Source organism: Vigna umbellata, chromosome 5 (genome assembly GCF_029865625.1).
Source record: "Vigna umbellata cultivar VRB3 chromosome 5, Vumbellata_1.0, whole genome shotgun sequence".
NCBI classification, from domain to species: Eukaryota; Viridiplantae; Streptophyta; class Magnoliopsida; order Fabales; family Fabaceae; genus Vigna; species Vigna umbellata.
Genome location: NC_142169.1, coordinates 38,285,122 through 38,300,739, shown reverse-complemented (window position 1 = coordinate 38,300,739; position 15,618 = coordinate 38,285,122). Strand labels below are relative to the sequence as shown.

The 15,618-nt window shown below is 31.3% G+C and overlaps 1 protein-coding gene across 1 annotated transcript; it reads left to right on the top strand.

The window, feature by feature from the left end:
* Positions 1–5,623: 5,623 nt before the first annotated feature.
* LOC148198300 (putative sucrose-phosphate synthase 3) lies at positions 5,624–12,664 on the top strand. The gene is made up of 12 exons (XM_088115396.1): positions 5,624–6,427; positions 6,960–7,192; positions 7,740–7,803; positions 7,903–8,595; positions 8,851–8,985; positions 9,051–9,182; positions 9,264–9,440; positions 9,515–9,568; positions 9,667–9,729; positions 9,906–10,814; positions 11,122–11,249; positions 12,224–12,664. The coding sequence occupies exons 1-12, from the start codon at positions 6,149–6,151 to the stop codon at positions 12,504–12,506; spliced, it is 3,150 nt and encodes a 1,049-aa protein (XP_087971522.1). The 5' UTR covers positions 5,624–6,148; the 3' UTR covers positions 12,507–12,664.
* The last annotated feature ends 2,954 nt before the right edge of the window (positions 12,665–15,618 follow it).

The window sequence follows — 15,618 nt, the reverse complement described above, 5'->3', positions numbered from 1 at the left end:
ATAACTTTTTTTAATGAAGAATTAATATGTACTAAAATAAATATGGGTATTAATTGCCATCAAATGTTCATCTCTTCTTTCATCTACTTTTATTATTCTTCTCTTTTTCTTTCTTTAGTGTTGAAACTTAAACAAACACTTGAACACTTAATAATTTTATATATTTTTTAATTTGGTTTGGGGAAAACTTTATTAGTGTGGTTACATCAAATAGTAGCTTAGTAGAATATAGATTTCCCAAATTGGCATCTCTAAATAATAACTTAAATCATAATAATTTATCTTAATTGTAATGAAAAAAAAATGTATAAACCAGTATAATTATCATGGAACAACTAGCTAATTAACAAAAAAGGTCATATATCATATAGTATAAAATAATAATAATAATAATATAAAGGGTTAGCATAAAAAAATATGTTTAGTGTCAACTACTTTTGTTATTGGTAAGAGATCCTAAGGAGAAAGTCTCATAAAATCTTAGGCCACTAGAAAAACTTAACTAAATTACAGAAGAAAGTTAACTTATCATTTTAAAGATTTCAATATTTTTATTATTGAAAAGAAAATTTAAGTTTATTAAAGTTTTAATTTATTATTAGTTATTTAGAAGATAAAAATAAAAATTTAAATTATTTATATGTATTATAAATAAAACAAAAAAAAAAGTGGGTGTTCCCCGTATCACTAACTTTTGGATTTTTTTTAAGAATAATCTTTGTGTATGTAATTGGTGTGAGAAAAGAGAGAGATCTGAGATGACCCTCAGCTTCAAACAATTTTTTCTGGCAAGTAATCTCTTTAGAACCATTTTTGGAGAAGGACAAGAACATGAGGGAAGGAGAAAACCTCATATCTTAAAAGCCAAACATAAATGAAAGAGAATATTGATATTTATCCATACCCTACAAAATTTTATAAGCCTCAAAATGCGCAATAAAATTCCAAATGAATGATGAGTCTGCCTATTCTTATAGAGATGAGTCATCTTTGGCTTTAGCCGATGGAAAAGTGTGTTGTGGATATCTCATGAATATGACTAATTTAACAACATTAAGGGAAATATAATGAATATTTCTGGTTCAAAAACACAATCTAGTTAAAAGGGTTCAAAACTTTTAAGGAAAATATGACAAGAGATAATGTTTGGTTGATGGTGGTGTTCACAACTTTAACTTGTAGGAAAGGTCCATGTGTCACAAACAATGACATCAAGTCCCCACAAAGAGATCAACATAAGGACATTTAATCATTCAATTCACCTTTATATGCTTGATGCTGAGTTCTGTAATTAATATAAATATATATAATGATAAATGTCTAATAAAGTAATACTCTCTATAGTAGAATTTTCACTGACTAATAACTCCTGGTTAAGTCTCCAAATTATTTTAACAATTGATTAATTACTATACGCAGTTTAATAATTATTTATATAAAATAGATTATAGATTATATTAGAAGGGTTTAATCACCATTCCGGACGATGAAATTATACATGTTTTTTAGCTACGACAAAATTTATTTCATTCTGAGTTTTCTTTTAAATATTTAAAAATAAAAGAAATTATGTAGAAGAAAAAAGATAATTGGTGGTGAGTCTTCTTTCTTTCTTTCTTTTTTTCTCTACATCTTTTAATTACAAAGTGGAACAAAATTTTAGAAATGTGGGTTCTGTCTCATTAGATTTTAAATAAAGGCTTAGAGTGAATAATTCACTTTAATTAGATATAAACTTTTTATTATCTTCTCATTAAATAATTTCCGTTTTCTCATAAATAATTCTTGTTTTTTGAAGATGAACTATTTCTTTGTGTATATGTGTATAAAATAAAATAAAAATATAATTTAAAATAAATAAGCTTTATTCTATATTATATCAAGAATTTTGAGTTTGGAATAATTTATCTCCATTTTTTATATCGGCAAAATTTATCCCCAAACGTTTATCCAAGATAAGATGTGTTCTTCTTTTTAATTATACATATTCTCTTTATTGTGATCAAGCTGCATAGGATTGTATTTGATAGTTATTGAATAGCATGTTATTAATTATTAAACTCAACCATCATCACTATTAACATAGATTATGATATTGTCTTACAATTCGAAATTAAGTATAATTTTAACCAACCAATTTAGGGAATAATTTCAATTTGTATACTTTAATATTAGTAAATAAGATCCGTTACTTGTTAGGAACTATCTAAAATAAAATTCTTAGGAAGTATTACAAAATTTATAACCAACTTATTTCAATGACAAAAAGAATAATTTTCATAATTTTTCTCGTTTATTTTACTAATTTTCTTAACATATATATATATATATATATATATTCAAAATATTATTATTTTTTATTATTTCTAATAAGACTTACAATGAAATTTATACTAAATTATCAATGTCGTGCATGTGTTTTTTAGATAATTCAATTTGGTTTCTCAATAATTGAAATTTTGAATTAATCTCTTAATTTTGAATCAATGTCCTACACCTAACTACATGTTATTGTCTTATTGTGTCACTAAAAAAAAGTTGACATTTTACACAATTGAATGAAGAATAACATTGTATTAATTAAAATTAAAAAATTGCATTCATTTCTAATACAAAACTATAAATTAAACTAAATAAAAGGCATGTCAATACTTAGTAAAAAAAATGGCATATCAAATTAGTAATTTATGCTTAAATTTACAATATAAATTTTCATATAACAAAAAAATTGGTATTGAAGAAACGTTTAATTGAAGTGTTTATTCCAATACACTATTAAAAGTGAACTTTCTTTCAATCAAATAAATGAATGTGACTAAACCTTTAAACAAGTCAAAGTCAAACATTTTATATGTTGTTGATAATGATTACGTAGGTCCAACATGAAAACTTTATTTCTCATACAAAAGATCCTCATGTAATGATTGGAAGTATGATACATTATTCATGTGATAAAAAAATAAATTGTTAAAATTAAACTTAATACATTAAGATACACAAGTCTCACTCCAACTATAAATTCTTTTAATTTTTCTTATATATATAAACATCTTCTACATAGAACAATTTTGTTAGACAGTATATCTTCGAGAAAACTTTTTTTTTTATATTGATTCATAAGTAAATATAATGAAAAGTTCTTCTACATAGAATTCGTCTTATTATATTTTCTTTTTCTTTTTTTTTTTCTATCCAACGGCTAGAAAACTCTTATGAGGAAAGGAACAAAGATACTTCTCAAATATTCTGTACTTTTGCTACTTGCACATGGCAACAAGAAAGAACCTCCTCAGCAGAATATGGTCCATTCCCATTTTTTCATTTTTCTTCACTCTTCATGTACATGAATTTAAATAAGAGAAAAAAAAAACCCTTTTTATCTATTTTCGTTTTCTTTTTCAAATAAAACACTAATTTTATGTTGTTCTTTTTCTAGTATTTTCTCCATTTACTTTTTTTTTGCTATTGACAAACCGCGATCCCTGAATATTAGGGTAGATGACTTAAACATGCTTCTTAAATAAAGATGATTTCGATATATTTAGAGAAATAAACACCGTTTTTTCTTTCTCGATATAAAATAATATTTACTGACCTCCCTCTCTATGTAATATAATAGGAAAAGATAGAACTCATAAATGTTCTTTTAAAGACATAGATTGTTATCTCAAATTTTAAAAACGTACGAGGATGACCAATTTTCTTCGTATTATTAGATTAAAATTAATGTACTTAATATATATATATATATATATATATATATATATATATATATGTATGTATGTATATATATATATATATGTATGTATGTATTAAAGGCATATATAATAAATTATATTATTATTATTTCTACATAATACATGAATTCTTAATTACATGAATACCCAGGATTCTCTTTTTGGTCCACGTTTTTTTTTAATTTTACCATTTTAATAAATATTTTTTAAATTAAAATAACTATTTTATCAATTTTACTTTTGCAAGTAATTATTTCTTTAAATTTAACTTTTTCAATACTGGTATTTAAACTTAATTATTTTTAAATTATAAAAATACTTACAAATAAAAAATATTTATAATAAAATTGTCAAAAATATTTTAATTTTATGATTATAATAATAATAATATTTTTATCATGTTTTACTATCGTAAAAAAATGTGAAAACACATCCACCTATCTCATGTGTTTTCACTATTGTATTAATAAAACTGTTACGGTTTTAAAACGGTTATACTTATTGTTTTTCAAAAAATTATATTAAATATGTTTAAAAAAATAAATATATTATTCATTAGAAACACTCTTAATACATATATATAAATTTAATTACTTGTGTCATGGTGATTCTTTCTTTTTTACGCAAAAATAGTCTTATATAATAATTTACTTTCATTTTTCACCACTCAGTGTGTCTTATATGCCGAACCATATTATTATTAATCTCTCTTTTGTCATAATTAGTTTAATATTTCTACTTGAAGAAGTACAATATCATCTTATATACCTATAAAGGACTATAACACACTCAAAAGCGACAATACACCCATAAAAAGGTCCCCATATATCGTATACATTTCATGATCATTATCAATAATTATAAATATAGGGTTATCAATTTCATTAATATGTCAATATTATGGTCAATATTAATATCATCTCCCTATTAGGCCACTTAAATAAAGAAAAACTTTCTCGTTTGCATAATATTATATTGTTTGAGTATATCAATTCTAAAGGGAAAAAAATCTGTGTGACATCCTTTCTTATTTTATTTCCTCTCACAGCTTAATTATTCATCTATAAATAATAGTGAATTAATTAAGCATTTTCCTCACTTAAACTCTCACTCAAGAATGGTGAAAACTTGAAACTTATCTAAAAACTTCGGCGTGACTTGTTAATTTCATCCAATAAATTTCATAATCATTTTTCTTATCATTTCATCAATATTTGAGTAACATGTTATAAATTTGAGCACGGACCAATCTCGTAGCTTCTAAAATTCTACATATACTTTCATCACTTATCAAGACTTTAACAACCTCTTCATTGATAAAATTGCTTCAATTTGTTTTACTCAAACTTCAAAATTATGATTTAAAATATATCCTTTATTGCTTTGACTTCCATGCTATAACACACAATATTAAATCATTTTAATATAATATTCTTAAAACAACACATTGCCCATGAGATAAGGAATATTTTTCTTATAAGTTACTTTCCACCTTGTACTTAAATATTTAATTATCATGCCGAAAGTATTATCCATTACTATACTTAAACATAATTATTTGTTTTTATAAATAAAATAATTAATTTTCATTTGTACCACAAAAGAATTACTGTAACGAGAAAGCATAACAAACCTCTTCATGGATAGATAATAGATGACTAAATACTAATGTATAATATTCTTAAAAAAAGTTATACAAAAAATATAATATGTTTAAATAATTCCTATTAGTAACAATCATATTCATCCATGAGACCCTTTTTCTCTCTCTATTTTTTCTTCTCACTCTACACGTGTGCATGTCTCTGGCCCACCATTCCCTGCCACGTGGCTCCCTCACCTTTGCCATCTCCTTCTCCACCCCTTCCTAACTTCTCACCATCTCTTCCCATCCAACCCTTCTCGTGATTCTCCCAACACAACCAAAGACTCTATCTTTGAACCCTTCTTCACCAATCACAACAACACACCCCTTTTTCTCGTTCTACCTCATGCAACACCTCAACACACACACACACACACAAACACACTTTTCTGTCTCAGCATCCAAATGAATGAATGACACAAACTCTCACATGACAACAACAGAAAAACACAACACCAACTCACCCCTTTAGGCCTTAACGTAGCGGACGACACATTTCTCATGTTTTTCACTTCTCATGCTTACTTAATATCCAAGAAACCATGTTGGACTTATAAGCACTGTACATATGTCATATATTCTTGTTTCAAGTTCCTTTCTCAGATAATTTTCTTCAAGCCACTTTCTTTTTCCTTCCTATACACATCTTCTTTAGGAGATAATTCGGTTGACACAATCTATACGTTGTTAGAAATATCAAAAAACCCCGGTTTTTGTTTTCTTGGTTTCTCATCATTTTCTTGAGAAAAACAGCGGGAAAGCGGTGATGGCGGGGAATGAATGGATTAATGGGTACTTGGAGGCCATACTTTCAACTGGGGCACCGACCATTGAGGAGCAAAAGCCTGCACCTGTGACTCTGAGAGATGGGGGGCATTTCAACCCCACAAAGTACTTTGTGGAAGAGGTGGTGACAAGTGTTGATGAATCTGATCTGTATCGGACTTGGATCAAGGTGGTTGCCACCAGGAACACCAGGGAGAGGAGTTCAAGGTTGGAGAACATGTGCTGGCGCATTTGGCATCTCACTCGCAAGAAAAAACAGGTTCTTCTCTAAGTTAGTTTGGTTTGAATGAAAAATAATTCATTTGAATTTGGATATATGAATTGTAAGGTTTATGTGATTTCGAAGAAGTATCATGAAAGAAGAATCTATTGGTGAATCCAATGATGTGTTTTGCTTTTTGGGTTCCAATTTTGATGGCATGATCAATCAATGCGAATATCAAATTAAGAAATACGGTACCATTTTGCATGAAAATTTGTGTTTTTCTTGACTGATATTTGTGCACACTGCATTAAAGTGACATTTCCTATTTGTTTGGAAATACAAAACAATTTATTTATCTATGCTGTGCCCCACTAGCAATGATTGTTACTTTGTTTTCAGTTCAAGACAGAGAAGGGAGTTTTCTAACTAGGATTGTGTGAACTGTTTGTTTTAAGTGTTCAATTCACTATGCTTGGTCCTTCACCTAACATAGTTGAGGGAACTATCATGTACTATAGAGTTACTGTATGCAATAGAGTTACTGTATGCAAGATCATAATAAGCAACACTAGTCTGCTTTGTGTAGTTGGAATGGGAGGAATCCCAGAGGGTGGCACACCGAAGATGGGAGAGAGAACAAGGTCGCAGAGAAGCAACAGAGGACATGTCTGAAGACTTGTCAGAAGGAGAAAAAGGCGATGCTATTGGAGAGATGATGCAAAGTGAGACTCCAAAGGAAAAAATTCAGCGTCAGATTTCCAACTTGGAAGTATGGTCCGATGACAAGAAGGAAAAGAAGCTCTATCTTGTCCTCTTAAGGTATACCAACAATTAACATTTGTGCTAACAAATAGACAATTTCTCAGTCATCTGAGTTACTCATTGATTGATCATACTGGAAGACAGATTCATATTTATTTCCATTATCAGTCATCGGGAAGATAGTTTACCTTTGCTTCAGATGCTTTGTGCTGCTTAATTCAGATGATAACAATGATAAGAGTTAAGCCAATGAGTCATTTCTGAAGTTCCACCAGCTGTCATAAAACAATCATTATGGCCTTTTTTTCCTGCACTTAATTTTTTTTCCTGGTTCTGCATAATGGAAAATGTTGTTGGGGACGATCAGAGGATCAATATCATTTGACAAATACAAAGGGGTAGGGGGTGTATTGGAATGGCATTGCCAAGCATTTACTATCAAGAATTTAGAGAGAAACCACATGCTTTCTATTTAGTTTAAGTATCTGTTTTGAAGATAGTCTCATTTTTCTAAACACTGCGGTTGAGAAATGTTTCAAGAAATTAACTCTAGAAGCATGTGTAAATACAATGGTTGCTATAACCTTATTCTTTTATTCCACAGCTTGCACGGATTGGTTCGAGGAGAAAATATGGAACTCGGTCGAGATTCTGATACTGGTGGACAGGTTCTTCACATTCTTACAGACCTAAATCACAAACCTACTATGAATATCTTTGTCACTCCCTTTAAATAGTGATTAATGCTAGAAACAATGTATTTGCAGATTAAATATGTGGTAGAACTTGCTCGTGCACTTGCAAAAATGCCTGGAGTATATAGAGTTGATCTGTTTACACGCCAAATCTCATCCCCTGAAATTGACTGGAGCTATGGAGAGCCTACAGAAATGTTAACTGTGGGTGGAGATGATGATGATAACATTGGGGAGAGCAGTGGTGCATATATCATACGAATACCCTTTGGTCCACGTGATAAGTACCTCCAGAAAGAACTTCTTTGGCCTTACATTCAAGAATTTGTTGATGGAGCATTAGCTCACATTCTCAACATGTCAAAAGTGTTGGGTGAACAAGTTGGTGGGGGACAACCTGTGTGGCCATATGTAATTCATGGACATTATGCTGATGCTGGAGACAGTGCTGCAATTCTTTCAGGTGCCTTGAATGTACCAATGGTGCTGACAGGCCATTCACTCGGAAGAAACAAGCTTGAACAACTTCTTAAGCAGGGACGCCAATCAAAAGAAGATATCAATTCAACATACAAGATGATGAGGAGGATTGAGGCAGAAGAACTTTCTCTGGATGCAGCAGAACTTGTTATCACTAGTACAAAACAAGAAATTGAGGAGCAGTGGGGACTTTATGATGGATTTGATGTCAAGCTTGAGAAAGTACTGCGAGCTCGCGCTAGGCGTGGTGTGAACTGTCATGGTCGATTCATGCCCAGGATGGCGGTAATTTGCTTACTGATATAACCTTTGGTGTTGTTTGGGACAAACTTCTTCATAATTACTTAGAAAATCAAAAGTAAGATAAAAGTCTGTTCTAATTAATCTCACTCAGAAATTTTGAAGAAATCTCTTCACTGGATGGATATGTCGGTTTTGTTGTATTTCTGTAAGCTAATTGCATCACCTAAGTACACTACTACTGTTTCTAATAACATGGTGAATTGCTTGCTATTTACTAATGGTTTAAACTTTCTGCAGGTTATCCCTCCTGGAATGGACTTTAGCAATGTTATGAGCCAAGAAGATGGCCCTGAAGCTGATGGAGAGATTTTTCAGCTTACTGCAAGTGTTGAAGGGTCTTCACCAAAAGCAATGCCATCAATTTGGTCAGAAGTGAGTAACTGATAATCTGGATCTGCCTTCAATATTACTGGCTTTCTACTTACAGTTTAGTGCAGGTGATGCGTTTCTTTAGGAATCCTCACAAGCCTGTGATCTTGGCCTTATCAAGGCCAGATCCAAAGAAGAACTTAACCACTCTTTTAAAAGCCTATGGAGAAAGCCGTCCCTTAAGAGAACTTGCTAACCTTGTAAGTTGACTTAATCGATCTGTCCTCTCAGAGGTAACTATTGTTAAGTACTTGGAGAAGACTAATGTGTTCACAAAACAGGTTCTCATAATGGGAAATAGGGATGACATAGATGAGATGTCTTCTGGAAATGCCAGTGTGCTCACAACAGTGTTGAAAATGATTGATAAGTATGACCTATATGGGCGAGTGGCATACCCTAAACATCACAAGCAATCTGATGTTCCGGAGATATACCGATTTGCCGCAAAAACAAAGGTATAATGAAGTCAGTAGATTTTCACTTGAATTTGAACAATTCTGAACAGCTAATGATTTATATTTTTTATCAGGGTGTTTTCATCAATCCTGCTTTAGTGGAACCTTTTGGTCTTACTTTAATTGAGGTAGAGTTTAACTAATTAGCTAATTTGGTCTTTTTGTGGTACAATGTTCCCTTTTTTTTCTTTTTTTTTTATCTCTAAACATGATCAAACTCATGCAGGCAGCAGCACATGGGCTTCCAATGGTGGCCACTAAAAACGGGGGACCAGTGGACATTCATAGGGTAAAATAAATTTTATCTTAGTTAACTGGTCCATGCAAGAACCACCATCCTACATGTTTCAATGTGGTGAACTAGTATCTCAGATTGAATTGAAAAACATAAAATTCACATTCAAATGAAAAAATCTCTTGTCCAAATCTTGCAGCCACTTATTATGTCTCATTTTGATGTGTTAGGCCCTGAACAATGGTTTACTTGTGGATCCTCATGATCAGCAAGCAATTGCTGATGCATTGATCAAGCTGTTGTCAGATAAAAACCTGTGGCATGAGTGCAGGAAAAATGGTTGGAAGAACATACACCTTTTCTCGTGGCCTGAACACTGCCGAACTTATCTGACAAGGGTGGCTGCCTGCAGGATGAGGCATCCACAATGGCAAACTAACACTCCTGGGAATGATATAAATGCTGAAGAGTCTTTCAATGACTCACTTAAGGATGTGCAGGACATGTCCCTTAGACTCTCTATTGATGCTGACTTAGCAGGTTTAGGATCCGGATCAGACACGCAAGACCAAGTTAAGCGTCTCCTAAGCAAGATGAAAAGGCCAGATTCTGGTGGTTTAAATGACACTAACAAGTTGCCTGAAAATGTAACTGGGAAATATCCTCTTCTATGGAGAAGACGTAGGTTGATCGTTATAGCACTAGATATCTATGATGACAAAGGAGCTCCTGGTCAGACAATGATCCAGATAGTGCAGAGGATCATTAAAGCTGCTCAACTAGACCCTCAAAATGCAAGAGTTTCTGGATTTGCTCTGTCAACAGCCATGCCAATGCTAGAAACAGTAGAGTTCCTCAAATCGGGCAACATTCAAGCAAATGATTTTGATGTTTTGATTTGCAGTAGTGGTAGTGAAGTTTACTATCCCGGTACTTACACGGAAGATGGAAAGCTTTTGCCTGATCCAGATTATGAAGCACATATTGACTATCGTTGGGGTTGTGAAGGTCTAAGGAAAACCATTTGGAATCTTATGAGTACTGCTGAAGGTGAAAAAAAACCTTCAAGTCCCATTGAGGAAGATTTGAAAGCTAGCAATGCTCATTGCATATCATACAAAGTAAAGGATCTCACTAAGGTACATGAAATTCACCTGTTTTTGTTTGCATTGAGCCTGTTTGGTGAAAACTTTTCCATAAGTACTTCAAGAGAGAATAAAAAGAAGAAAAATGAATCAGTTTTTGAAGCATCAGTGGGAAATAACTTCTACTAGCTAATTTATGCATAAGTTAATTTTACTTTGTATATAAACTAATTTTACTTCTGTCTTATTTACTTTCTCTTTGAAGTGGCTTTAGAGAAGTTCATTCAAACTTACTTGCAGTGACAGTGGTTAAGGAAACTGGTTTTATTGATTGAAGTGATCCTTGTACTGTCTTTGTCAGGCAAAGAGAGTTGATGACTTGAGACAAAAGCTTCGGATGCGAGGCCTACGTTGTCATCCTATGTACTGCAGGGGTTCATCTAGTGTGCAGGTTATTCCACTCCTTGCATCAAGAGCACAGGCACTCAGGTAATAATAGTATCTCATAAAAAGCAGTAAAGTCAATTCTGTAATAACTCTTCACTCAACACTTTCAGATTGAAGAGTCTCATTCTAGCATACATGCTAAGAGAGTTTGTAGGAATCTATTTTTAATACTTTGGAGTGAGGTACTGTTAGAAAACTTCGAAAATAAGGCTGTAGGGGATTCAATTCTTTGTTTAATACAGCATTTTGTATGTTGTTCTCTCAAAGCCATTGAAACTATGTGTAAGCAACAATTTTTGTCCTTCTCTATTATAGGAAATGAATTGCCTACATTAAAACTAGGGTTAAATATGTTTTTATTAAAATTAGGGTTAAATATGTTTTTAATATCTGAACTTTAAGGAAAAATTGGAATTCATCCCTGGTAGAAATTTTGATACGATTTGGTCCTCAAACTTTATAAATTAATAGATATAGTCTTTTTAACTCAATTATGTTACTTTTTTTTTACTTGTCAAACCCTTATTCTACTTGACATTGAAGTGAAAACATGTCGAATGGTGTAAACAACTCAAACGGTAGTCTCAGACGTGTTTGATAACAAAAAAATTTAATGTAATTGGATTAAAAGGATTATATCTATTCAATTTTAAAATTTGGAGACCAAATTTGGAACCAAGAATGTATCAATGTTTTAGACAGTGACGAATTTCAATTACATGTCAAAATATAGGGACTAAACCTATTTAACCCTTAAAACTACATACAACATCCAAGCAGATTTTGTATTGGAAATCAATGTAACTGTTCATACTTCTTAATTTGATTTCTAAGACAATATTTTATCAAGATGGCACAGTACAAAATAAACTGGATTTATGTACTTTTTAAGGTTGAATCTTATTTCTACAGTTTCCCATCTTTCAGAGAAACTTGGATTGAAGTGTTAGTGTGCATGATTTACTCAGATAGCTATGTTTTATACAATTGCTAAAAAAAAGATGCTACTTTCTTAGGTATCTCTTTGTCCGTTGGGGACTGAATGTTGCAAACATGTTTGTCTTTCTTGGAGAAACTGGTGACACGGATTATGAGGAGTTGATTTCTGGAACTCACAAGACCATTATCATGAAGGGTGTTGTGTCTAATGGTTCAGAAGCAATACTTAGAGGTCCAGGAAGCTACCAAAGAGAGGACGTTGTACCAAATGAGAGTCCTCTTGTGGCATGCATTAGTGAAACAACTGAGGACAAGATTGCCAATACTCTGAAGGAACTATCAAAATCTGGGATAATGTGAAGTGTTAAACTACTAGGTGCCATTTTCCTTTTCAAATAGTGTTAATCTGATTACCTTTACAGTGCACAAATTGAAAAATGATGTAACTGTGTGCTATTCTTAAGCATAGAATCTGGAAAAAAGTTATATATGGCTTATTTTGTCACAATGCTTTTTGATATGAGGACTTGTATAGAAATTTCACTTTAGGGTACAGGGTAATCATGAAACCTTGTTTCTCTTTTTTTTCATTAAAGCAATGGGAATTTTTCAGGGTTTAGTGTAATTGAAGAAATTCCGCTGAATAAGAGAAGCATATGAACCTTTAAGAGGAAGCAAATTAATCAGAATAATATTTTCTCATGATAACTGCTGAAATAACTACAAACAAAGTCTTGGAAACCCAGTAACTAATTTGATCTTAAGTAAGGAATAAACAGTTACATCAACCAAAAGGATGCAACTTGTTTGAGAAGGATTCAAATAGGTGTAAATTTAGGTTCTGATATGTTAAGTTTTAAATATCTATATATACATTTTTCTTATTTGAGTTATTTTTGTTATTATATTGTTCATAATTAATAACTTTATTATAGAAATGATATTATTGTTTTTACCGGGGGAAGGTGAGAACTTTATTTCTCTTTACATTTTTTTATAAATAAAAAGAAAAAGAAAAATGAAGTGAAAAAGGAAAGATAAGAGAGAAAGTCTGATTCATTCTACAAGAAGTCAGAAGATAAACAAAAATTTAAGTAAGAAGATAGTACTTTATTAATAAAAGAGAAAGGTATAAGTGCATTGCAGGGTAATAAAATAGGGATATTTTTGTTAAAATTAAAAATGAAGTACTTGCAAGAACTAGAAATAAAAGGTAATGCATAAAAAAAAAATAATGTAAGACATGATAAAAAAAGAAAGAAATTAGAGTGAAGAGAGAAAGGGAGAGGGAGAAAGAGAAATGAGAACATAATAACACTTAACTATTTATTATAATGTTTGAGTGTTATATATTAAAAAACAGTTGTCTTAATTCAAAGTCATATTAAGTTAAATAAGCCAATATGCCTTCGCTCCATGGAGTTGTCTGAATTATGGCAAAGAGTCAATACAATTGTTATACACATCTTGATTATCACTAGAGCGATGAGATGTTACATGAGCACTACCCCCGGATAGCATAAGGGATTTTTTTTTTTGAGTTTTTCTTTTTAATTTTTATTTTCTAATTAAATATAAAAGTAATGATTCATATTAATAAGAATTAAATATAATATTAGCGAATATTAAAGATTAATTCTTAAGAATTAATGAAATTTAGAGATCATAAATTTATTTTCATGAAAAATATTTTTTGAAAGAATATGAAAAATGGATTGATGTTTTTTACTCTCTCTATAAATAATGTTAATAATAAATATTACACGTGATTATAAAATATTATATAATTTGAAATTAGAAAGAACAAATCAATTTATGGATTACTTAATTTATTCATACGAAATCATATCAAAATATTTTAGGGAGACAAATTAATTTTTGATTGACAAAAATCAATTTATCAATTTTCTATCTTATTTTTGAAATCATGTCAAAATATTTAAGGAGACAAATTAATTCTTAATTGGTGTCTCCCCTTAAACTAATGGGGTTGGTCAATCAATATCAATTTACTAACAAGAAACTGATCATGCGAGTGAGGAACAACCTTGGTAAGAATATATATCTACTACTTGAAGTTGAGTAGTGACACGAGGGAGTGAAATAACATTATCATAATAAGCTTATCGAATAGAGTGACAATATACTTCAATATGTTTGGTGAACTCATGGAACATTGGATTTGCAACAATTTGAATGACACTTGTATTGTCAACATAGATAAGCGTTGGTCTATGTTGAGGAAACCCAAGTTCAGCCAAAAGACCACGAAGCCAAATTATTTTAGAACAAGCAATAGACATGGCACGATACTCAGATTCAGTAGAGGATTTAGATATGTTTGGTTGCTTCTTACTTTTCCATAAGATTAATGAAAAACCTCGAAACAACTCTAACTAATGACTGATCGGATAGTGTCAGGACAACCAATCCAATCGCCATCACTATATGCAATTAATTTAGGAGGTGTGTCAATAAAAAAAATAAGGCTCGTTGGGAGGTACCTTTCCAATAACAAATTATGCGACGAACTGTTGCCAAGTGGAGATGGCAAGGAAAGTGCATGAATTGACTTAGATCATATGAAGAACGATTAAGCTTGAACACACTTGTAAATGAAGAGAAGATACCCTAAGGAAGAAACGTGTAAATATCTTTAATCAACTCACCATGAAGAAACACATTCTTCACATCCATTTGATGAAGCAACCAACCCTTAATAGTGGCTATAGAATGGACAATTTTGGTAGTTGTAATTTTGGCAATAGGTGCACATGTCTCATCATAATCAATTCCATATTCTTATTTCTTTCCTAAGGCAACTAGTCTTGCCTTGTAATGATTGAGAAGAACCATCAAATTTTAGTTTCACATAATACACTCATTTGCAACCTATGGGTTTGATATCAGGAAGACAAGAAACAATATCCCATGTAAAGTTCTCTTGTAGATCCTAAAGTTCATCATTCATTGCCTTTACCCAACATATACCTTTAACAGTTTGTGAGTAACAAGTAGAAATAAATGGGCCAGAAAGAGAAATTGTTAGAGAATTATGAGAAGAAGCATACTTGTCTAGCGACATATACCTTTAACAATTGTTGAGTAACAAGTAGAAATAAATGGGCCAGAAAGCGAAATTGTTAGAGAATTATGAGAAGAAGCATACCTGTCTAGCGAATACCTATTAGGAGCTCGAGATATTCGACCAGATCGTTGTGATATAATTGGTACAAACACAGGTGGTGGTTCAAAGTTAGAAGGGGATGTAGAAACTTGTTGACAACGTTGTCCTATATATGTGATGCCAGGTTGGAAACATTTTATAGATTGAAATAATGTAGAAAAAATGGCAAGAATAACTACATCATTTGAATTGGATAAAGGCAAGGAAATATAAATTGATTATCAAAAAATGTCACATTCTTGGAAATGTGAAAATGTTGATTAAAAGCATCATAACACAAAATAC

Excerpts from the sequence above, each read along its gene's own strand:
- LOC148198300 (XM_088115396.1), top strand. The coding sequence starts at position 6,149 with ATGGCGGGGAATGAATGGATTAATGGGTACTTGGAGGCCATACTTTCA. Across the intron at positions 7,193-7,739 it reads CTCTATCTTGTCCTCTTAAG|CTTGCACGGATTGGTTCGAG; the intron begins GTATACCAACAA and ends TTTATTCCACAG. Across the intron at positions 8,986-9,050 it reads TGCCATCAATTTGGTCAGAA|GTGATGCGTTTCTTTAGGAA; the intron begins GTGAGTAACTGA and ends AGTTTAGTGCAG.